A 25,766-nucleotide genomic window follows, 5' to 3' on the forward strand; every position below is an offset into this window, starting at 1 on the left:
AAAAATGAATTGAATTGAATTGTGCCTTTTCAGGTTTATGGATCTCTTGTTTGCGGGGTCCACCAAGCAGGGCACTGCCAAGAGTTCCTGGCATGGGAGGTCTTTCCTCTCAGCTCACTGAGAGCCAAGGTTGAATGCATTTTCTTTACTGGCTTCTATTTAAAGAGAAAAGTAAAAAAAGAGTGGGACGCTTGCATTCTGTGTTCCTGCTTTGACTTCAGCAAATGTATTCCCATGTTTTTTTCCTACTTGTTTCCTCATCTCATCTCGTCCCGCCCCCACAGGGGGAATCTACCGGTTAGCGTTGGAGACGCACGTTATAAAGCGGGAAGTCCAGCCATTCTCTTTGAATTGGAGTGCTCCGACCGGTGCTTGCTGCATCTATAAAATAAATAAATAAATAAATCAGGACTCCAACCAGCCCTCAACTATGACCCTCCTGCTCGCTTTACCTGGATTAACTCTTAAGTAACAGTTTTCTGCCGACCTAATTCCATCCTTAACCCCAGCTGCAGCCCCGGCAGCCTCAGCCTCTCCATCCTCAGCCTCCAACTCTCACTCTGCTCTGCGGTCATGGGGTGCGTCGCTTCCTTTTTGCCTGGGCATCTGAGGATCTTGACCGTGCTGTGAGGTGGATATCAAGTGGATATATGGTCGTCAGAGCCGCGATTATCAGCCGAGGGAAATTAGTGGAAGTTTGAGCTCCGGGAGGATGCAGATGACGTCTTGGTGCGCCGTGTTCCTCCTGACGCTTGCACTTTGCCTGGTGAGTTCTGCTCTTAATCCCTCGCTGAACTTTTCTGTTCATCCCACTGTTATATTAGGAAGAATACCTGTTATTTTCTCACCATGAGAGAGGACGTTGTTTGGTCCAACAGTGCGCACTCCCCACACATCTGCGGCTGGACGGAGGCATCTGGATCTCACATTAGGCTGCTTAAGATGTCATATGTGCAAGGGAAAAATCCAGATTTCATCCAACTTCTTTACAACTTTATTGAAGAATAGGCAGAGGAATAGGCTCCTGGTGGGTCTTTGCTGTGCGAAATCCTGGTATGTGTAAAATTGAATAATTTATTTTGCCGAGGAGATCTTAATTTCCTGCATTTGAAATGGTCCCATATACCTGATACAAGATGAAAGATTTTCAGAAATGTTCTCGTTTCTTTTTTTAAATAAAAAGATTAAAAAATATATATATATCTGCTCAAAACTGGGGCCAGTACGGATGACAAACATTAAACTTGTCTCAAGAGGGCGCCCTAATAAAGCGAAACGTTCTCGGTCACGGCTCAGTTCCCTGACGCACACCGAGCAGCCGTTTGGACTGAGACCAGTCAGATCATTGAAAGTATTAAATTAAAAGAACAACAACTACTGCCACCCACAAGTATTTACACAATGAAAAGAAAGAAGTTATTATTGTAAACTTACAATCTTGAAAATACTCAGTTCACTTTTGGCGCATTAGTTTAATATGAGGGGATTCAGAAAGTCGCGGTGGGGCTTTGTTGCGTGACACACACAAAAAAAGCAATAATGCTCTAAACCTTTTGCAGAAATGGAATAAGAGAGGAGAAAATAAACTTTTAGCTTTTTATATTCTGTGCCTACTTCACATAAACCCTGAAAACAGTATTTAAATCTCACCGTTTAATAATGAGAGATGGTTCTCTGAAGATACATTAATATCCGTCTTTCTTACTCAGAACGAATTACTTATAATTTATAGATTACACCTGATGATATGCCATAACCAACTGAGATTTCTCTCAGATTTCACTAAAAAAAGTGTAATCATTAAGAAAATCTGCTAACCTAAAGCAAATTTAGACAAACTATATTGAAACTTCTCTTTATATATATATATATATATATATGATAAATATGAACAAACGTATTAGTTGGCATTATTATACAATGTTGCTAAAGTAGGTTTAGCATTGAAAGATGTGTGATTTCTTGATTTATAGAAGAAAAAAAGGAGAATAAATAAGGCACATGGTGCGGAGCTCTCCATGGTACCAAAAGAATTTCAGCACGCTTTTCCATCAGACAAATGCAAAGAATTGAATGTGATCTACAGAACCAGGAAATAATGATAGGTGTGACCACAATGACATTCCATTATTAAAATGATTTTCTAAATGGAAATTTATACTTAAAACATTTTCTGGTTATTTATTTTTTCAATTCTTTTTTTGCCAGCAGTCAAATTTGTGACCACTCTTCAGCTTTCTGAAATGTTTCCCCTGATATCTTTATAACTTGACATTAAACTCTTTAACTATACATTAAACAGTGGCATATTTAATACAGTGTTACTGCTCCGTCTCTGTGTGTGTTTTAAATTATGCATATTTGAGGTGCCATTTCTCTTTCAACATAATTCCGTCTAGAGTTAATGAAGCTTTTTGGGAAAACCAGTAACATATCCTCAGCAGCAGATATTAAAGTTGAACTTTGACAGTTTTATTTTATGTTCATTGCTCTTGTATCCGCTCAAGCTTTTCGTCTTGAGAGCACTGCCCAGGTAGATCGCTGACCTGCAGAGTGGATGATCACCTGAGTCCATTATTTAATAAGCAAGCCTCTTATTTTTCCTGCTTATCAGAATTTTATGGAAAAATTCTAAGAAATTGTGTTCATTATCTCTTTTATGGGAGTGTTTGTCATTTATTTCTGCCAATTATGATACATATGGATTATGTATTGAATGGATCAGTTTTTTACTTTGGGTTTTCCTGTGTTTTAGCTGATTTAATTTGCAGTTAAATTGCATTTAATTTGAATCATTTATCTATGAACTTAAAACTTTTCTCAAATGTGGGATTTTCTTCTTTCTTCTAGCATGTCAACAAGTTGTCATGTTTAACAATATTTTGTATCGTAGTTTTGATATTAGGTCAGTTTTACTGCGTAACTGCACGCAACAGATTATTTACAAATGTAAATTTCAGTGTAGAAATGAAAAGGGTTATAATATTTGTTCTTTTGGCTAAATAACTGCATAGGTAGCACTTTTTATTCTTTATCTACACTGTAAAAAAGAAAAAGTTGAGAAACGTAAAACATCAAGGCAACATGATGCAGAGATTTTTGAGTTTTCTCAACTTTTGCCTGCTGTTGTTGACTTAACTAGATTTTTGTTGAATTAATAAACAATTATGCCCCTCAATGTCCTGTATTCCTACCTTCTTTAAACAAAAATAATAAACATAAATTTTACCTCTATAAATCAAGAAAAATGTATGTTGCTGTAATTTTATTTGGAAAATGCTCAATAGATGGATAATTAATAAAACACAGTACAGCTGAATGTCATCTGGAATATTTATTCATTTCTTTATATTTTTTATTTATTTTGTTAGATGCCTTTATAAAAAACAAGAACATCTCTGAGAAGATCAAATTAGTCAGTATTGAATGACTGGTTTGTGCCAATTGACTATTTTTTGCATATGCACATTAAAGTTTTACTAGAGCAATAATGAATTGAACAATTGAAACACTAAATATGAACCTCTTGGTAACTGACAAATAATACTCTATGGAAGAGGCCATTAGGGGGATTTTTAACAAGATTTACAACCAAAATAAAGTAGAACAGGGTAAAGAACAGGCTAAAGTCATGTCTGGCTTCCCCAACAGTCAAAGTAAAAGCTTCGTTTTGAGAGACCCTGTGCGCTGTGAGCATCGAGAGCCACCAAGCTCAAAAAAGATGGTCTGGATCGCTTCGAAGGTGTACCTTATCTGTTTTGGGTAATTAATGTTGAGGGCACACAGAAGGCCTAAGAGGCAGGCGAAGGCAGTGGAGAGGTTTGCAATGTCATGCAGCACCATGCCCCCTTCCAACACACAGAGATGTGGGCTTCATGTCGTAGGACGCTGAGGATGGCCACAGACGCACCTTCCAGCACTGGTGCCAAAGTGTCAGTGTCCGGAGGAAAAAGAGCAGATGCATTATTAAGAGCTTAGAGAAACCAATACACACCAGAAAGAGCATTTTCTGAGGACAATGTGTGTGAATGCTAAAGGTCCATGCGTACGCTGAGAAGTAGAACTTATAGGCTGAGATATGATTAGCTTCATAACGGCTAAAAAACAATTGGAATGTTACAAAGGCAGAAGAAAATGGGCAGCTATACACTGGAATCTGACAGCCACAGAAAATTGATGAAGCAATGGAAACATAGCTGAAGTAATAGCTGAGAATAGATTTAGTAGTTTAGAAGTAGAACTTGTGAAAAGGAGGTTGATTAACATGAATTGTACAAATGTTAGTGTGAACAATGTCTGAAAATATCAACAAATCAGATAGATATGTCATGTGAAGAGTGAGAAAAGGGTTGAAACTGTTGGACAGGAGAGGGATGCAGAAGCCAAAGTCATGACATGGAGAGGCTGTACATTCTGAAATCTTCATTTTGTGAACAAACTCAAATGTATTGAAAGACAATGTTGAAGACGCTTTCAAATTCCCCTCAAATCAAATCAAACTTTATTTATATAGCACCTTTCATACTAAAAAAGCAGCACAAAGTGCTTTACATAATGTCTGAAATCACAGAAGGACTGAGTAGTAACGGATGAAGTAGCAGAAAGCAAAATAACATTTTATCTTTCTTTGGCTGGAAACAGAAACCTCAGGTACATCAGGGCTGCGGTTTGTTGCTCCACCCAGGACAGTTTTCTGTGTCCTCACTGCTACTGCTTTTGGATTTCTCATTTTGAAATGGTAGCTCTTAGCAGAAAACAAACCAAACCAAGCATGGTTGGAGTGTGAGTATTTTTTGGTCATCTTAGAGTGAGTTTCAAACCGAAGCCCCATCTGCTCGTCTCTGAAAATGTTTGTATGTGAGTCTGTGGGCAGCAGGCGGCGGAATCTTAGAGGATCATCCTTCAAACTGTGTAGGTCTCTCTGCTTTCAGCATTCACACTAATAATCTGTGTAAGAAAGATCTGAAGAACAAGCGCATTCAGGCTAAAATACATAGGTATTTACCAGAAAAAAAAGCATCTCTTTCTTTAATCAACTAAAGATCTGCAAAGGAACACCACCCAACCATGACCAGCTGCCAAAGTGGAAAACTGCAGTCCTCACCTGACAATTATCTGCACCGGGGAAGTGTGTATTCAACTACTCCTTTAAAACATCTCATGAGAATGAGGAATTAGCTACATGACCTCAATTATTTATCTTTTTGCTACAGTTAGTAGTACTTACCAAACACTTCAGGAAAAACTTTGTTGCATCTTCTCGGAGGAAAATGGGCTCAGTGCTGCTGTCTAAAGAGTATCCAGTGGAAAACACAAGTATTTAATTCAGTATAGTACTTTTTCTGTGTTTTTCTGTGTCTGTTATAAGAAAGTATATTCATGCTCTTCTAAATATGCCAGGCAAAGGAGCACTTCACCCACCTGATCATCAGGTTCATCCAGGTGGTCTTCTCTGGACCAAAAGCTCCCTTCTTAGACCGGTTTCAGCGGGCCGGGTCCAGATGTGTCAAGGGATGCGCTGAAAGTCCCCAGGAGGTCTCTGCTCGTGATTCCATGAAATTCTTCAGATATCTAAACAAGACAATCAACAAAATATTGTCATTTCCTCATAACCATAATGTCAGGATTTCTCTGTACAGGAAATGTTTGGGTAACTCGCTCTGATGCTGCACCATGTTAACAGCAAAACGTAGGACGGTGAAGGTCCTATCCCGAGGCAGATAGAGGATCTGGGTTAATGATCCGGATGAATCGCGATTAATACACCACTATTAGCTACAATTAAAAAATTAAATATATATATAACAGTATATATGATATGATATGATCCTCCGAGCTTGGCTTCATAGCCTATGTCTGCCCCATGAAAACGTTTGCATGGCGGATTACAAAACGAGTTATCTAACAAATTTAACCACAGCAAAAGTGCTGTAAACATGCCAGCCTGAGCTAACGTAATTTAATGTGATGAAAGTGAAAACACACTTACCTTACCTGGTTATGATCGTTGGCTCAACAGAGCCGTTAAAACTGGTTCAAACTGATATCTACGGAGTTAGCCCAACTTAACCCAAAAATCTGCTCAAAGATTTAGAAATCCTTGTTGTGCTGATTTAAAACAGTCAGGACAACAATGAGAGAAAATTGCTGGACAGACAAGATTATATATTGCAAAGGCTTATTTCTGAGTCAGTTTAATTTGAAAAATCTGATGAGATCAAACAATTACTAGTTACCATTTTTCCAGTGTATATCTTTTATGTGCCTGTGTTTATTGTACAATAAATCCAGTGAATTAGCCGTTTTTGCCTCTGTGGCCGTCCTCAGACCGGCTCCTGGTGCAGCATTCTAATCAGGGCAGGGAGGCGTCTCTGGCTCTCAGTAACACCACTGGCACATCCGTAGCCCCCCCCCCCCCCCTCTTTTTTCCCCCGAGGGCAAACAGATGCAGTGGTCCCACTGCTAGCAGTCACCAAGTTGTTAATATCAAACGGTGCACATATGTCAAGAATTTTGCATAGTGGATTCTGAAAAAAAAAAAATAAATGAAAGTACCACTTCGATCACACAGTGTGAACACCTCCACCCATCTTCCATGGACACGTTAGTCCACAGACCTCTAAATGAGCTGATAATACTAATGAATAATAAAATAATGAAAAAGCTATACATCTGCATTGAACTATTTCAAACTAAAATAAAAAGCAGACCTGTAATAATTTAATGATATAGGAAAGGCATTTGTGTGTAAGCCCACAGAGGGTGAGATTGAAGGCTGCACTTACTTAACAAATGCAGCATGTGGTCATCATATGAGAACTGTTGAGTGTGTCTTATGCGTTTCAGTCTAAGTGAATATTTCTCTTAGTGCCTTGTTCAACCTCTGTGCTACTTAGCTTTTAAAACAGCATGGAAGCTTCACTTAAGACATCGATACTCGGCTACTGAAGAGAGAACAGTACAAAAGGGCCCAGAGTTCAGTGGCAGAGATTTACAGTTCAATTCCCCTGTTGCAGTTGCCAGCGCATTGTCTGAGCTCCGTTACTCTGCTCCGTTACATAAATCAGACCGCTCTCAGTGACTCTGCTGCCCTCAGATGACAAGTGGGTCCCAGCAGCATCAAATGCTGGATTATAGATAAGGAGTTTGGAAACTTTTCAGTCAAACTGAAGCAGGTTTTACGTGTTTTTCAGAATGGTAAAGTACAAACTGCAGATGATCACTACATTTCTGCTAATGAATGACTTTTTAATTTCATGTTTCTCTCATATTACCTTTTTTTATTTTGAGAAAAGTGTTTTATGATTTTCATTACTGAAATGCTGCTAAAAGGTTAGTGGAATCAAACTGTAGAGCTCAACTGATATGGGACATTTGATAAATCATAGGTGGGTTTTTACATATATAGGCTACTTAGTTTTTTGGCATAAATCTACGGACATTTATGTCTAAAATAATCATGAAAAAAGAAATACCACAGGTACTGTAATTGTATTATCATTACACAGTGTGTCCATAAGAGAGCACTAAAAAGCTAAATTTCACACTGTCCAATGTTCCACTCAGTATTCATCCTTGATACTTGATCCTTTTTAAGGGTCTCAGTTATAGCTCTGTTTTGCAAGTCATTCATATATTTTATCATACAACAAATGAATAATTTATTCTAACAAATGTTAGAAAATCTTGGAAATCGAATTTAAGAGTCTAAATTTTTGCAAAAACTACACTGTCAAAGGTATCAAATCAGTGTGCAAATATGGAGATAAACAAAATACAGATAACTGTAGCATTTAAAAAGCTGCAATCGGAAAATGTTGGTATGTTTTTAAGGGAATCATTTATAAAGATTCATTATTTAAAGATTTTTCATTTACATCTATTGATTGGTTGATTTCTTAATCTACAAAATGTTTAAACTCTAATCTCAGTGGTTTGTTACTTTCTTCAAATTAGTAAAATGTTTCAGAAAATAAAGAATGAAGTCTGAAGTGTAATTAGAACTGATGTGATGGAGAATTGATTGTGTGGAACCTTGAAGGTGACTCGCATCAAGGTGACTCGGTCTTGCCTCGGTCTCGACCGCATGAACTATGACCTTTCTGAATGTGCCTGTGAGTTAGGGGCTGTCGGATCTGAGCTCGGCCTCCCTGAGCGGCCGCATGCTTCTAAAAACAGCCACAAAGTCAACGATGACAGCAACTGTTGTGGTGTTTGAAATGTGCCTCTGGCACCTCTGAATACATCATTCCATAGCTATTAAAATCCATAATGGGAAAATGAGGGACTTCTCCTTTGGAACGGGATCTTTAAATTGGGTTTAATTTGAAAGGTCTTGAAAAATTCACAGAATGACCACACAGTCTGTCTTTTATACCCATAACAGACACGGCTATTAATATAAGTGTGTGTGTGTATATATTTGAAAAGGTAGGAGTCTTTGATTTATGACCACAGCCTCTATTTTTCTCTTCATACTCTGTTCTTGATTTTCAGTGGCATTTTTATTCGGAGGTCAAAGTGAGAGCTGATTGTTGAAGGGTGTAGTTCCACTGCTTTCGACCTGTGTTTGATCCTGAGGGAAGTTTTAATCACCTTGCTTCTCTCTCTACATTGAGCAATCCTTTTATAGCAAAGTGTGTGACAGCTCGATAGCAGTGCTTTGAAGCAGGTCAGGGGGAGAAGGGTCTGAAGTAAGGAAGCAGCTAGATAATCGTGTACAGCCATTTTACATCTTCATACACTCCAGTGGCTCTGGAGTCCAAAGTATGCCAGGTCTGTCACAGCTGAAGCAATCCAACAAACCTCAGCACTCAAACTCTTAGCTCAATGCACATGAGATGATCCAATGATTTTGGTTTTTGATGACATATGCTTTTTCTTTTCTTTTCTTTTTTATAAAAAGGAAGATTTAACATTTAAAATCAACCGGAATAGAAGATAATAGGACAACTAACAATGGTACTGCAGTGTTTTTACATTATTGTTTAAAGCTTCAATTTTTTTTCATTTAAGTAGTTAATTAACCACAGTTATGTGAAAATGATGGAAGTTTCTGATCTTTAAAACTTTGTGCCTGTGACTCATTTTGAAGTACTCTGACTAGGGCTGGGTAACGATTAAAATGTTTAATCTAATTAATCACATGATTTCCCTGATTAATCACGATTAATCGCATTTGTACGCTGAATTCAAAAATGAGTTCAAAAGTAGTGTATAGCTTTTAGCATTTAGCTTTATTTTAAATGTGCTGCCATATGAATGAAAGTGCCATAACATTTGTTGTGCAAACACACTTTTAACATCAGCATCTTTCTGTAGTTTTTATGTAGAAGCCTCGCTCCACTGTCTGTTTCCTTGAATGACTTGCTGCTATCAGTTGTGTGTTTTGCCTTTAAGTGATATTTTAGACTGGAACTACTACGCTGAGAAGACAATTCAACTTGGCTGTAAATACAGGAGTTTTTTTTAAATTTATTTTTGAAATACGTGCTTTTATGTTGAAACAAGTAAAACAGGAAGTAGCGCCAGTTAGCTCCGGTTAGCTCCGTGAGCTTGACACCTGTAGCGGTGATGTTACAGACAGCAACAGACTTTTACAACGATAAAATAAATAATAAAACCGGCGTTAATGCACGATAAAATATTTATGGGCATTAAATAATTAACAAGTTAACGCGATAATAACGAGTTAACTCACCCAGCCCTAATAATAATATAATATATTGTTTTATAAGGGATGATCTATAGTAATAGCTAATCATTTACCAGGTATAATAACTTCACACAACAGTCAGCGACCCCCTACTGGGTTGCAGCTGTTCAGGGGGGCACTATTGGGCATTTAAAGAAAATCCTTGAGGGTATCTTGTATTGATAGAAAATGTCTCCTACTACAATTAATATAACATTATTTCATTAATCAATGTAATATGTTGCTGCTGTCCTGGCCAGGACACGTGTATTAATGATCTTAGTTACAGTTGGTATTTATTTCTTCCATTTAACTTATTAATGGAAGTTATCCTTTAGGAAAGGAAGAGGAGAAGGCCTCTCATTTCTCACTTTTTTTCTCATTTGCCACCTCTCATCGTCTCCTTGTTTGGTTATCTCTCCATCTCTCACTCTGACTTTCTACATATTCTCCACATTCTTTCTTTAGGATCAAATGAATAGCACTTTTAAACAAGCTGACATTTGACTTTAGACACTGCCCTCCTTCAGATGTGCTCTTGATTCTTATTCTCCATTAAATCTCCCATAATTCTGGCCAAATCTGTCCTCACATTCATTAAGATTGAATCTTTATTCTTTCTTTTTTTTTCAAATGCATTTCGTAAATGCAACAATACGCTACAAAACAATGTTGTTGAATATTTTTAGAGGGCAGCTGCCCAACACACCACAATGATAAACTGTCACGATTATGTTGCACCCAAATGAAGTCCACTCCAATGGAAAAAAAAATAAAATGTTGCCTTTGAAATAAAGGGATTACTTCATGTTATCTTTTTTTAGTTATGATTTTCACATTGAAGAGTGGGGCAATGCCTTCTTAAAATCTGAATATAATTGTTTTTTAACCTTGTGTTCATATAAGCATTTGTTGCCATTGTTGGCACAATAGTTCATAATCCCTGTGTACTTTATCGATTATCAGGTGAGTCCATGAGGAGGGACACTTCTGAACACAACCCCACCAAACCTTGGGATTGTCAGAACTTCATGGGTTCCTTTTTTGGCCCGATGGTTGACAGGGAGCGGTGTGATCACAATCTCTTAAGCTGAACGCAGAAACAAAGACACAGAAAGCACGAGCGTGTTTACAGCTCGACTTACAGAGATACCTAAATTGTTCTTTTCAGTGACAATCAATATAAATCATATCATCTCCAGAAAACACAAAAGTGACACTGTGCAAGTTAACATGAACTAGAAACATGACACTAGAAAAAAAACAAAACTATTTTGTTTGCCTGACCAAAGCTGGACTTTTAAAATGCATGTATACGTATGAAAAAATTCAAAGTCGAGCATCTCAAAACTGGACTAACACACCCAGACAATAGTGCTGGAGTTCAAATCACTCCTGCATCTGTAGCCACAACAACAAACTAATTCATGTATCAGTGGCATTGCTACTTTTATTTTATTTATCTAAATTATCTATTTTACTGAACTGATATGCAACAGGCCCGCTCACCAAACATGGCAACCATGATGCTTAAAACCTAAACTTTTACCCTTTAACATTCAATTTAACACAAAAAACATTGTACACTATTTCTAATGATACATTTACAGAGATATTGGCTTGTGGTTTTGGACTTATCATCAGTAAGCATAAGCATGTTTACAGCTTAGCTCCAGGATTTACTCTGCAGGATTTGCCTCAAATGGGTTTTATTGGGAGTGTCACGGTGCGTTAAGGGAGGACCCAGGTGCAGACACGGACGAGTTAAAGGAAGTTAAAGGATTTATATTCAAATGTAAACAAAAAGCGCAGCAAAGCTGGAACACTGAAAAACTAAACTGAACATAAAACTAAGAAAACAACTAAACAGATTGAAATACTTGCGGACAGGACTGACGAGGAAAACCAGAGACTAGGGACAGGAGTGAGACGATAAAGATGAGGAACACAGATTGGGAATATACAGAAGTGGATTTCAGATAAGTAAGACATGAAAATACAGAAGTATAAGAATTTAACACAAAGAAAACACAAGGATTAACAAAACATAACTGAATACTGATAAAAAACAGAACTAGGATGAAACAAGGACTGATCTAATACCGAAAGAACCAAGAGCACGGAACAAAAACGGAACCAATAACCAAGTACAAAAAAGAACACCAGAAAATCCAGATCCTGACAGGGAGTTTCTTATTCTCAACTAATTTAAAAGGAACATATGGGAAAAAACAAAACAGAAAACACTTATCTGCTAGAGAGAATTGAGCGTCTGAAGTTAGTATCAACTGAAAAACTTGCCTGGCATTTCATTTTGGGCCCTCTTCGGTTTGAAAATATCTAAGCCAAAGAGCTGCTCAGGTTTGCAGAGTAAACTTCGTCTTTCCTAAAATGAACCCTGCCTCCTCCGCTCAGTTCTGACCTCTGAGCCCCGCCACCTTGCATTCACCCAGGAAGACCAGATTAGCTTGGAGGTGTTCTGTTGTCAGCTACACTGAGGAGAAAAACATCTTACATCTACCTCCATCCTCAGAGGAGTCACGTATATGCCACTATATTTTAGGCCAATGTTACAGCAAGAGTTAGCTGAAGACTGTGGCTGTGCAGCAACCACTTTTCATCAAACTGATTTGACCAGCTTCAACCAGTATGATGCTGGACTTGGCATGAAACTGGATATTGTTGGATATCCACTCATGACCCTACCGGTCACCTCCATGTTGCAACTTGTGTTTAGGGCATGTACTTTTTCTTTATTCACTCATTCACTCCGGTAAGGACGTCCATCGTACTCAAAGTCGTCCTCCACGTCGTCAAAATCTGATAAATATCTTCCCATGGTGCACAAAACTAGCAGTAGCAAACTCCATGTCAAGTTAGCCGACTGTCACAGAGCAAGGAGTGAATAAGCTGTGCTGCAGCGGCGCGTGTCGATGACATCATCCCACTAGACGCGTGTGTAGAAAGCTTCCATAAGCCCCCCGATAGCTAGTAGCTAAAGATACTTCCTTGTTGGAAGTACTGTGATTTATATCACCACCAATGTGGAATGGTGGGATTTATTGGTTTTTAAAAGCCAGTCCCTCTATTTTCCATACATATCCATCAATTTCCATAGTTTCAGGGTCAGAGAGGAGTTAGACCTATCCCACCTGCCACTGGGCAAGAGGAAGGGTACACCCTGGACAGGTCGCCAGTCCATCACATGGTGAGGTCAACAGAGAATAATCAATTAACAAAACATGCATGTTTTTGGACCGTGAGAGGATGTCAGTGCAACGAGCAGGCTTGGAGACTCAAGTGCAGAGATCAAACACAATTAAACCCTCCTGTTGTCTTGCGGGTCAAAAGTGACCCACTACCAGAAAAAATACCGTAAACTATCTTTTTCCAACTTGAAATTTTATGATTTTTCCTAAAGGGACCCCATCATTAGAAAAAGTCAGACTTTATTTTTGTTTCTGTTTCCATGTGGGCTGTACACCACTAGGGTACAAAGATTGTCTTATGGGTCATTTTTGACCCGTGAATTATAAAAACATTTAAAAACCAGAAAAAAGTTCAGTTTTTTTCCCTTTCAATATAATTAATTCAGAAGTAATTACTTCACATTTATATAATAGCAATAATAAACCTTTATTATGTAAAAGAAAACTGAGAAAACAAGAAAACTGTTGGTCCAACTGACAGTTGGTTTGTGGTTAAAAAAAAGTGTAATCCTGAAAACTGGTGATTGTCTTTTTTTATTGTGTAACAAAAAATACATGATAAAAAATGTATTGAATTGAGTTGAATAGATAAATAACAGGTGGTTTCATCATACAAAATAGATTTTGGATTTAAAATTCAATTAGTTGCTTTATTTTGGGGCTTTGGTAGGGCGGCTCATTTCTGACCCGTAGGACAAGGGGAGTAAACACAATGTTAAGACCGCACAAAGGGTTAATAAAGGTCATACACAGGGAGGCAATCTGCGGGGCAAAAGTACAGGCAGGGGTGGGCAGAGGCAGAGTCAAAAAACAGTCCAAAGTATCAAACTGGGCAAGGCAAGAGCAGGGTCAAAAAACACAGGAAAAAGGTCAAACATGGGTATACATACACTTTGAGAACGCTAGAGAGCTTGGAACAAAGGAACCTAGATAATCTGGCAAGGTAGGTCTGGAAAGCTGGGAGTATAAATAGTAGTGAGAATGATTACTGATGGCCACCAGGTGTGGCTGAGACTGGTGCGAAACTCAACAGGAAGTGAAATAAGGATGACACAGCGGTTAACAAAATAAAACAGGAAATGAATGTCTATAATCTGTGAGCATGACAGTCAGAGTACTCATAGAAAACCCACCCACGCACAGGGAGAAGGTGCAAGCGCCATACAGAAAGACCCGGCCGAAAGTTTGTGGAAACACTCAATCAGAAGAAAAAAAGAAAAGAAAAATGGACCAAAAAAACCCACACAAATAGTGGAAGGCTGTAGCTCAGGAAGAAGAGCGGTCCTCTGCCAATCAGAAGGTGGTTTTATTTTCGCTTTCCCTGGACCACATGTCAAAGAGACACTTATCCCTACTCTGCCTCCAATGTGTGCATGGCTGTGTGATCGGGAAAAAGCACTGCATAGCCTGAGTGTGTGTTTAACTAGGTGATGTGGCATGTAGTGTAAAAGTGGTCAACTCGAATAGAAAAGCGCTAAATAAGAACAGTCCATTCACTTTGTTGAACCCTCTCTGACAGTTATGACAGCTTGAATTCTTTGAAGTGTGGACTGTTAGATTGATTCTTTAATTGAAAGCTCAAGAACAAGCCGGAGTAATCTCAAGTCTTCATTTCTGGCAACAAATGAAGTATCTCAGCGCTGGACTCGGTATGACAGATCTCTCGCAGGAAATCTGTCAGACAGAGCCTCGATTTCCGGTAACATTTTGTATTTATATGTGTCATTGTTTCACATAGGTTGGACCCCTATGTTGGATCAAATATGATTGGATATGAGTAGGTTCAACATGCTTTGTCATATTCTCTGAATAAGCCAAATAATGTCTCTGAATAACCCACATAATGTGCGTGTGCCTCTGCACCTGGGTTCCCAGGGTTCCCTGTTTTGTCTGGATCAGTCTCAGTTAAGGTCATGTCTCGTGTCCATCCTGGATCATTTTAGGTCATCATGGAAAAGTACAGAGACTATTTCATTCATAATGTCTAAGAACAAAGCCAATTTTAACAGACTTCAAAATTAAAAACAATATTCTTAATCAATCAGGCTTCTTTTTTGTAAAAATATATATACAAACACATATATAATATAAATATAGTCCCTTTTACGTGCCATGGTTTATGGCTTTTCTGTGTGTAAACCCATTTGACTGACTTTGTCTGGTCACAAACATGCACTTTTGTTTTCATGGTATTTGTCTTTCTTTTCTTTCCTTGTGCATTTTCTAGTATTTAATCAACCTTACTTTGAGTTTGTCCTGACACTGGTGTTTTCCTTGGCCCACCTGCATGTTCCCTTATACAACCCTCTCATTTTGTACATTCTCCAAAATGAAGACAATAACTGGTAATTAGCATCATATTTTCCTATACCTTGTGTTGATTTATCTTCTTGGAGGAGTTTTTCATTCTTTTATTTGTTCCAGCTGACTGCCCTCTTGTTAGGTCCATGTTTCTAATCAATCACCATGTTTCATGTCAATCACCACAACGCTGCTGAAAACTCATTTCTTTTTGATGGCTTTTAGTTCTGGTTGAGCACTCAGTGAAATTAAGTTAAATGAAAAAATACTTAATACCCAAAAAGAAATTATATAATTTTACATTTTTTTAAAGCAGTTATTACAAGGAATACTGGAGGAAGGACCTCCTGTATCTTTCTTTATTGTATTGGAGCTTTAAAAGCCTCAAACTGGTTACACTCTTACACTGGTTACGTGAGACACGGCAGGCAAAAACAGTGATGTTTCATGCAGTGGTCAATTTTTAGAGTTTGGGCCAGTCTACTCCTTCAATATGTGTTATTTCAAAACATAAATTAAAATGTTTATTTCATCACATTTTGTTTAATCGTGGCAGTACCTTTCGCCCCAAATTTACCAAAATGAATTCCCCTATTTAAATCTTTAAATGCCGTTTTCTCAAAATCAGTTTTTTGTATATTTCCAGTATCAATATCTCAGACTATGGAGCACCTACTAACACCAAACTTTCCAGTTATACACTTAGCAGTATTCTGAAGATATTTACAGAAGGATTTGTTGATAAAACATTCCTGGCCTGATTTATGTGACATTATAATAAAAAAAATATAGCGAAAATTTATGTTTTTTAGGCTATGGGCAGTATATTTTGATTTCCTAGGAAATGAAAGCAGATATCCTGAAATCCCTCTGTAATTTTCATTTTGTGTGTAAACAAAATGAAAAAAGAATTTTGCACCTGGCTTTATCACATGTTCAGATCTATCTTCCGGAAATATATTCAAATGTGCGCATATTTAATGAGATAATGCCTCTTTTGCATAATTAAACATACAAATTTCTAAAACTTGTAATACATTTTTTTTTTCATACTTGTATAAGTAATCAACTGAAAAAGTTTCATGGTGATATCTATTATTTTAAAAATATTACCCTATTCACCTGTAGTGTCTCGCCTTAATATTAACCATTCTGTGCAGCATTCTTCTTTTAACAAGAAACTTATCGCACTTACTCTAGCACTAGTTCTGCTCTAGCTGTTTGGTTTTGGAAGGAAATGCACTTATGATTTCTTGAAGTTCTTTTGCCTACCGATGTGGAACACACTTATTGTAAGTCGCTTTGGATAAAAGCGTCTGCAGAATGACCGTAATGTGATGTAATGTAACAATCAGCTCCAGGGGCTCCAGAGCAGTCCCCAACAGTCTTATTTGTCAGTTTGTTCAATTTCTTTGAGTCACTGGCTCTGATGTTGAGTCACTGGCTCTGATGTTGCTGCCCCAACAGATGACTGCAAAGCAGATTGTTCTCTCCACCACAGACGACATGCAGCATTTTGATGCAGACATATCTTGGCTTTCATCATGCAAACACAGTTTAATTTATTTATGTATTTTCCTATTCACTTTATTCTTGTTCTTTTTGATGTTATATTGCCGATTAAAGGGATATGCCACCCCCAGGCCAAATTAAGTGTATCCCCGCATTCCCGAGACATAAATAAGTGTGTGGGAGCGTTTTCCTGGCGACCCAGGCATTGTCCGAATCTCACAGCACTGACCACTGCTTGGTTGCGCGTAATACATACATGCTAGCGTCGCCAGTCGAAATATTTCGCCCAACGTGAATTAATTTACTTGATTTACCTTCTAATTACTGTGTGAGTGGTGTACTTTCACATCGAGTGCAAATGACTGTGTAAATCAACACGGAAGGTTTGCTTTGCTCATGTCGGTTTGGGAACTAGTTTCCGGTGCGGAAAACACAGCCGAAGCACACTCCCCGCTACGTCACTTAATCGGCAATAAATATAAACCAAAAATCATACAAATATTCACATTTGTATAACTTGTACTGCATTTGGTCAGTATTATCTGCAGCGTTAAAACATTGTATTATCATCTTAAACATGACCCAAAGCTAGGTATACGCATATTTTAGTACTTTCTTTGTGGAAGCAAGTAATTTCATCCAGTAGTTTCGAACTTTCATTTGCAAGATATTGTTTTTACAACATAGCTACTATCACACTGAACTAAAAGGCCTAATATCCACATATCCAAAATGTTTCCGGGGATATACGGAAAGATCTAATCTTTAAAAGATCCTAATATAGGATACCCTCTATATACATGTCTGTAGCAAATCCTAGTATAGGATATTCTCCAGATACACATCTGTGATAGATCCTAGTATAGGATATCTTCCGGATACATCATACATCAATATTTTATCACTATAAATCCTTTAAACAACTTCCATCCTGCTCAAAAATAAAACATTCAATCATTTTTAGGATTTTAACCCTTTAAATGACAGTTTAATTATTTGAATTAATTATTGACTAAAAACACAAAAAACATTAAACATTTTCTATAAAACAAATATTATACAGATGGGGCTTTGGTGGTAACTACAGTCTCAGATATGTCAAAGATTAGCAACAAATTTGATTTGACATCATTAGTATATTTTTATGTGCTACAAACTGAACAAACTGAAGTTTTACTGCCGCTTTGAAAGACGAGGTGCTGGACCCAACATCCCCCACCAGTCCCAGCAAACTAGCCACTCATGCTCCCCCAGCACAACAGGAGAAGGGCCTCTTTGAAGCTGCTCACCTCTGACCATACCCCCACCCCCACCCACCACACCAACACCTCTCACTGTCCTGTCTCTTTTATTGTGTTTGCTCACCCCAAGACAAATTCCTTGTATGTTCAAACCTACTTGGCAATAAAGACACATTCTGAAATTCCTTATTTGTCAGCGATGCTGAATAAAAATAAGAAAATAACTTGAAGTAGCCAGTCAACTTCCAAGTCATAAGCTTTATTAGTTTATTAGAATATTGAAAATATGGTTGGTTATGTTATTTTTCAGAGAAACGGCAAATCTTATTCTAAAATCATTAAAAAAGGGGGGGGAAAGGTAATGTTTCTGTAACGTTTCAGCCTAAACATCCTTGTCCCTAAATGCATTTCAGTGATGACACTGGAACAACAAGGCTTACACTTTCCTCCCGACTTCTTGAAAACCTAACCTTAGTCTTGGTATAGGCACAACGGCCAAATGATTCTTTTCACTCAGTGGGTCTACATGATGAGATTAATTTGATTATAGCTATTAGTTAGGTTATGCTCCTTATTTGAGCAAGGGTCATTCTCCTTGGATATATGGCGGTGAGTAAATGGAATCATTGACACAAAGCGTGTCATACCCCGGTACGATAGGTGGCGCTGTACCCATTCCAACTGTTGCTAATAGAGCCACTTCCTGTTGACCTCTTCACCACCAACAACAACAACAAACTCAGGCATTGGAGAAAGATGGAGAACGCAGAGCAAGATGAAGCTACGTCCCTCTACATTTGGTCTGTGATGAGCTGCTTGTTGCACAAACTCGATGCCCAACGGAGCATTCTCCATCGCGTTGTTTGTTTCTTTCTGACGGCGACAACAACAGGAATATCGTCTCCTTCGACTTCCGGGTCACGACCCTGGGAAAACATCTGGAGCATGCGCAGAACGCAAAGTCTGATTCACCACGAGCTTCAGCGTCTACAAGCAGGTTTAGTGTGACTTTCAACCCAGTTATCTCGGGGTCTTAATCCGACTGCGAGTAACCCGATCTGGTCCAATTTTTTGTCAAACTAAGGTGTCTACATGAATTAAATAACTCAGTCTTATTGTAATTTAGCCATTAATCCGATTCTTTACAGTGCCATGTGACCCCCCCTGACTGTATGCTTTTCAGTATGTTGCATAGGAAAATGGTTTAAAAGCCACTTGAGTTACATGAATCACTTTCACTCTAATAGTATCTATCACCGTGTTGTTTGAACCATTTAACCTCAGCCACAGTATGCTCAGCTTTAACTGTCTCACCATCTCTTTTCAAAAAGACTATGACCTTAAGCATTCTGGAAATCAACGCTGGTCGAGCTTCAGCTTTCAGATCAAGAACAGGTTCTCCAGTTTTCTCGTCATTTCTAAGCCACCTTGCGAATACACATGACTTTTGCTCTGTAGTCTCCTGTTGATAATTCCCCCCCTCGTGTGGATCTGTCGAACCTGATGGCGTTGAAAGACACTGTGTACACAGTCATTTTTGTATAAAGTCTTAAACATTACAAAATTTTCTTCATAAGAAATATGCCTTCTGTGTAAAGGTGGAAGCAGAGTCATAAAATGTGAAGTTATGCTGAATATCATCACTGTCTGAAAGAATTTTAAGCCTATTTAACTGGTCCATATTGAGTATGTAGCTGCATTTTGATGCTTTCTTTTTGGAGAATTGAAAATATTCTTGAAGCTGTCTTGGAACACATTTATGTTTCTGAAACACCCTGCCAATCTAGCTATGCATCAAAATGAGTTCTGCATGTCAGTTATTTGTATGGTAGTCACCTAAAATCCCATTAGCCCTTTCAAAAGAAAAACACCAAAATGAATGTACCAGGCCATCGTCTATGATAAACGATTTTAGGTGTAAATGAAGGTGTAAGTTCATGGTACATGATACGCTGACTCAAGGGCCGTGTATACTGTCGCAGCAGTGTGTCGCAGTGAGCTTGTCGCAGACATGATGCAGTTATTTTTGATTTATGCCCACTTTTGAAGCGCGGTCTGCGCTATGTTAATCCCACGCCACAACGCAAGAGGGACAATCACGAACAAGCTAGGATTGTGGGTGTGGTGGGTGGCGTGTTTCTCTTCCGGTTACGGAGGTCATTCAACAACAATGGCGACTGGACGAATGCGCACTTTGATTGAGATGCAGCTGATCGATCTAGAAATAGAAGAAATATTGCTACTACTGGAGCTGGCAGAGAGGCGAAAGAAGGCAAGGCAATTTTATTTATAGAGCACAATTCATACACAGGGCAATTCAAAGTGCTTCACAGCTACATAAAATCACAAGAAGGCAATAAAATCATAAAAAAAAATAAAAAAAAACCATTAAAATAATCATTAGTTAATTAGAAAGTGAAGAGTGCAGATAAAATACTTTCAGGTGTCATATGCACAGCTAAATAGAACTGTTTTCAGCCTGGATTTAAACATTGTCAGAGTTGAGGCCTGTCTCACATCTTCTGGAAGACTGTTCCAGATTTTAGGAGCATAAAACTGAAACGCAGCCTCACCTTGTTTAGTCCTGACTCTGGGCCCCAGCAGGAGACCCCTCCCTGAGGTTCTCAGAGCCCGAGTTGGTTCATATGGCTCTGACATGTCAGAGATGTACTTTGGCGCTTGACCGTGAAGAGACTTGTACACAAGCAGAGCTGTTTTAAAGTCTATTCTCTGAGCGACAGGAAGCCAGTGCAGAGACCTGAGCACTGGACTAATATGGTCGTATTTCCTGGTTCTAGTCAGGACTCGAGCAGCAGCGTTCTGGATGTACTGCAGCTGTCTTACAGCCCGTTTAGAGAGCCCAGTGAGCAGGCCGTTACAGTAGTCTAACCTGCTGGAGACAAACGCATGGATCAGTCTCTCTAAGTCTGGTTTAGACACTATCCCTTTGATTCTGGCAATGTTTTTTAGATGGTAAAAAGCTGCTGATGTTACAGATTTAATGTGGCTGTTAAAGTTCAGGTCTGAGTCCAATATTACCCCGAGATTTCTAACCTGATTATTAGGTTTTAGAGAGAGAGTCTCAAGGTGACTGATAACACTTTCTCTTTGTTTCTGTGGGCCACAGACAATAATTTCAGTTTTGTCTGAGTTTAGCTGGAGAAAATTGTTTTGCATCCACACACTGATTTGTTCGATGCAGCGACACAGTGTATCTACAGGCCCGTGTTCTCCTGCCGTCAGTGACACGTAGATCTGAGTGTCATCTGCATAGTTGTGGTAGGACACATTATAGCTGCATATTAGCTGGCCTAGTGGAAGCATGTACAGATTGAACAATACGGGTCCCAGGATTGACCCCTGGGGAACCCCACAGGTCATAGCCATTTGGTCTGAGACACAGTTACAGATTTCAACAAAATATTTCCTGTCCTCCAGATAGGACTTGAACCAGTTTAAAGCACGACCAGAGATTCCCACCCAGTCTTCTAACCTCTGTAATAAGGTCGCATGGTCAACTGTGTCAAAGGCAGCACTCAGGTCCAGCAGAACTAAGACTGTGACTTTACTTGCATCTGTGTTCTGGCGGATGTCATTTGTTACAGAAGATGGTCTGTATGCCCTGGCGGCGGTCATACAAACAAAACAAGCCGGTTAGCAAACCGGAAATACGCATAGTGTAGACCGGATGTAGAGTTGACCAATCAGAGGCCTTCTTTCTCTCCTCGCTGCGACGATATCTGCGACGATATCTGCGACGATATCTGTGACGATATCTGCGGCACTGTCTGCGGTCAGTTACAATTTTGGGGAGGTGCACCAGAGTGTCTGCGGAAGGGGGGGGGGGACATATCTGCGTTAACTGCGACACAAACGCAGACAACCTGGTTTCCGACCATAAACTCCGCTTCAAGGAGTCAGGAGTTTGACTGTAAAATTGGGAAGGACTGGCTATTTAGTATACCTTTTTCTTTCTACACTTGCATTACTCATTTAGCTGTACAAGATATTATACATGGGATCAATAACATGCAATCGAACAGGGTCAATATAAGGCAAGGCACTATACCCGGCCCCATAAATTCCTTCTAACCTTGCTTGATCTGCCTTTGATTTAGCTCTTTTTGCTTTCCTGGCATACAAAATTTGATTTTCTTTTGATCTCGTGGCCACTGATCACACTGAAAACCTGAGTAGTCAACCTTCTTATCAATGGTTCTAGGAAATTTTTTTAAACATTTAGAACATCCCATTTTTGCCATGTGGCCTAGAAACCCTCCGGTCTTGTGAGATGCTGGAATATCACTTGACAAACACAGTAGAGCAGCTCTGTATTGTTGCTTTCCTAAAGCAGAAGAGTATTACAGGTAAACCCCCTTCCACAGGTCATAAAGGTCACTGACAAGAGATCCCAAGTAGGGCTTAATATGCCCTTAAGGCAGAATGATTCCTGAAATGATAATATTCTCCTGCTTAAATCTTTCCTCACGAGGCAGATTCATTATAACTAGGTACATAACACCTACGGATTCTTTAACCTCATCATAGGGCTGAAACCAGTCAACATTAAGCATGAGACCCAGATTACGTGCTTCAGAGAGGAATGGCTTGCCATCATAAGATTGAAAGTCTTTCCAAATCTTTCCATCATACATGTCAGCATATATATTGTCACACATTTCTCACAGGCTTCATTAAAACCTGGTCTGTGTGCTTAGTCCTGCAAACTCTTTGAAACATTTCTGTGGCAAAAGCTACGTTTAGGATATAAATATGTTTACCCTTTTTTTCCAATGACTGTTTTCAAAAGCAGAGTTCCACATTCCTTACGATGACGCTTTTGTGTATGTTTTGTACGAGTTTATTTTCCAACATGACTACATCTTGCAGATTTTTTTCTTATGACTCGTCCATCGTTTACAATTATTGTTGCCTCCTCAAATGTATTTACTATTATAGTTACAAACTGGGCATGCCGCATAGTGAATGAAGTAATCTCTTTTGAGTGAAAGTATTTTTCTGACCAAATACATGGTTGAAGGAATTATTTCAGCCAAATGTTTCAATATATCAAGTCTGAAAATGCTACCAACCACAAAAAGAAATGACCTAACCAGATCTAACAGTGCTATATTACAGCATACTGTAGTGCGGTTATTTTGATTGGTTATTCAGCCCTTGCACAGCAGGCCTGTTCGAGGGGCTTGATTTCATTGGCTGCTTCCGCTAGCCAGTATCAAATCTACAGATAGATACGCTAGCTACACTGCGGCCCTGAGTTGTGTGTTTTCCAAAAAAGTTCACGTTGAGTAGCACGTAAATGATGCCTAGGACAAGTCAATGATGCCTGGGACAGGAAAACAACTCCTCGCCATTTCTTCAGACTCGGAGGACATCGACGAGATAAGTGTCAATATGAGTGGACGACGGAAAACTGAAACGCCCATATGTGGGTCTTCACGGTGAAATCAAGTAAGATGGCGCCTCGTTGGAGCCAGTGGCAGAGCCGGCAGTCCTAGGACTATGGGCATCACATCGGACGGTATGTGGAAGTAAGTTGATACTCGTTTTTAGTTGTTGAAAATGCTGAGTTACTTGAGTTTAGCTTCGCAGACAAACTGAATGAAACTGCAGTCACTTTACTTGCAACTGATAGGCTAACCACTAAACTTGGTCCCATAGGGGACTCTGCTCAGTTGGGGGGTACAACATTATTCCATAATGAGGTTTTACTCAAATGAATCAGAGATTTGAAATATTATTTTCCCCTCACAGCCAGAGGTGGTGCTACATCAACATGTTTGAAAAGAGTATGGGCATAATTAACTACGTCAATAAATTTTGTCTTGGTACATGAAGTAGTTTCTGAGAAAAAGTATGTCCTCATATGTGGAGAATGGGTCAGTGTTAATAGATAAAAGTAGAAAGTTACCACAAGTATAAGGCTCCTTATTACTTCCACAAAAAGACACTAACTGTAAAATGCAACAGAACAGTTAAGTTTTGATTGCAAGTGCAAGAAAACGTTGTGGTCCACACTACACATGAGACTTTCCTGCACAGCCCTTTTCATTTCAAATATTTCTCTCCCCAAAGAAAGTTTGACAATTGGTTGAAAAGGTCCGTCACATATTAATATGTGTCACTTTTTGTGTTCATAGGAGCTACTTCGAGAAAGTTGACTCTAAGTCGACTGAGGACAACAGAATGGAAGAGGATCAGAGGGCCAAAGCTCCCAACAACATAAGGCATAAAGTGAGTTGACTAATTTATGGATTGTTGACATGTTTTTTTTTAAAGATCCTAAGAATGAAAAAGAGATCTCTGGTTTGCTTTTCGTGTCACATTACAGTGTTATAGATAGTCTGCAGTGTTATCTCTGGACACAATAACTGAAATATGTTGTATGACCTGTGCATAAAGATGTAGTTTCAGGCAATGCAGAAGAGGTAAAAAAAATCACATGTTTTAATGTGTTGGTTTTTTAATGTATACATTTAAAAAGTGTTCTCATTGACCTATGGCTGTCATCAGATACCTTGAAGGCTGCCTGCATGCCTGATGACCGACGAGGAGACGGACACTGAACACAAGGAAACATGGAGAGTGTATCCACCTAAATGGAAGGCAACAAAACTCACAGACATTTCAGATGGCTGCCAGCGCAAACTTTCCGAGCTACAGAGAAAGTCCTGCAGGATGGTACACCGCAGAGTGCCCAGTGGCGTATGCAGCATGAGGCAGCCTCCAAGAGGCATCAACAACATTTATTTTAAATTAAACCATCGATTTTTTTTTTTTTTTTTTTTTGTGTTCTTGGTCTGTTTTTATGTCTGATATATTTTCATTCATATGTGTATTTATGTAGATGTGAAACACCTGATTTAATAGACTACTTTATAAAATGTTAATTTAATAATACTGATATTTCATAAATGCTTATTGGAATGGTAATGTGTTTATTGGTCCAGCTGGTGATTTGTACAACGTGATGATGGTACAGAAACCAAAATTAAAGATGTAGAAAACTGACTGGGTGATCTTAAAATGTCTGATGTAAGATCTTAGAAGATAAGATCATTTAAGAGGGTTAATACTTTTACATGAAGGCCTACATGCCATATTTCACAATTAATGAAGAGAACTAGTACATCAACCATCGGGTTCCTACATTTGCATAAATGAAAAATCCGTAAATATCCAGCGTGCATCCGTCACATATGGTCGCGAGTCTGAACATTAAACGCCAAAGATGCTGCGAGTATGCGGAGAGATCTAAAGTAGGAACTGTGGGGGACTAAGTACACATGTATTTTCTTGATACGTCGCAGATGGGTATCCTGAATTTGGGGATTTTTCAGGATCCATTTCTTTCCGTATATGCGGGGGATATCTGAAAACCGAATCCGTCAGGTATGCGACGCAGATTTTCCCGTTTATTGTCCGTATATGTGACATATACGGGCATATCACCGCATCGGATAGTACCGTATCTTTATGCTTTTAGTGCAGTGTCATGTCATAGTTACCAGATTTCCTTTTATAGTCAAATGATCATGTATGTTATACAGCATGAACATTCAATAATGGAAATTTTACGCCACAAGGAACGAGTAATCCACTATCATTTCTCAGAGCACAGCACTTTTTTTGTTTTTGAGATATCTTTACGAAAAATGTGTTTTTAGTTGAGGGGGCAAGCTCCCCTAAAGACCCAGCAGTGTAGGCAGTGGCGGAGCCAGGAAATTATCTGTGGGGTGGCCAGGATGGTTATGTGATCATTTTGGGCTGGCAATGTCTATCAACAGT

General features: G+C 38.8%; 1 protein-coding gene across 1 annotated transcript in view; it reads left to right on the forward strand.

Annotated features, from left to right (window-relative positions):
• Window positions 1–318: 318 nt before the first annotated feature.
• The window catches only part of nxph1 (neurexophilin 1), a 50,098-nt gene continuing 24,650 nt past the window's right edge, over window positions 319–25,766 (forward strand). Inside the window, exon 1 of the mRNA XM_075449528.1 lies at window positions 319–766. Within this exon, the coding sequence (XP_075305643.1) occupies window positions 713–766 (54 nt within the window). The 5' untranslated portion in view covers window positions 319–712. The remainder of the gene's footprint in view (window positions 767–25,766) is intronic.

Source organism: Odontesthes bonariensis, chromosome 18 (assembly GCF_027942865.1).
Source record: "Odontesthes bonariensis isolate fOdoBon6 chromosome 18, fOdoBon6.hap1, whole genome shotgun sequence".
In the NCBI taxonomy this organism is placed as follows: domain Eukaryota; kingdom Metazoa; phylum Chordata; class Actinopteri; order Atheriniformes; family Atherinopsidae; genus Odontesthes; species Odontesthes bonariensis.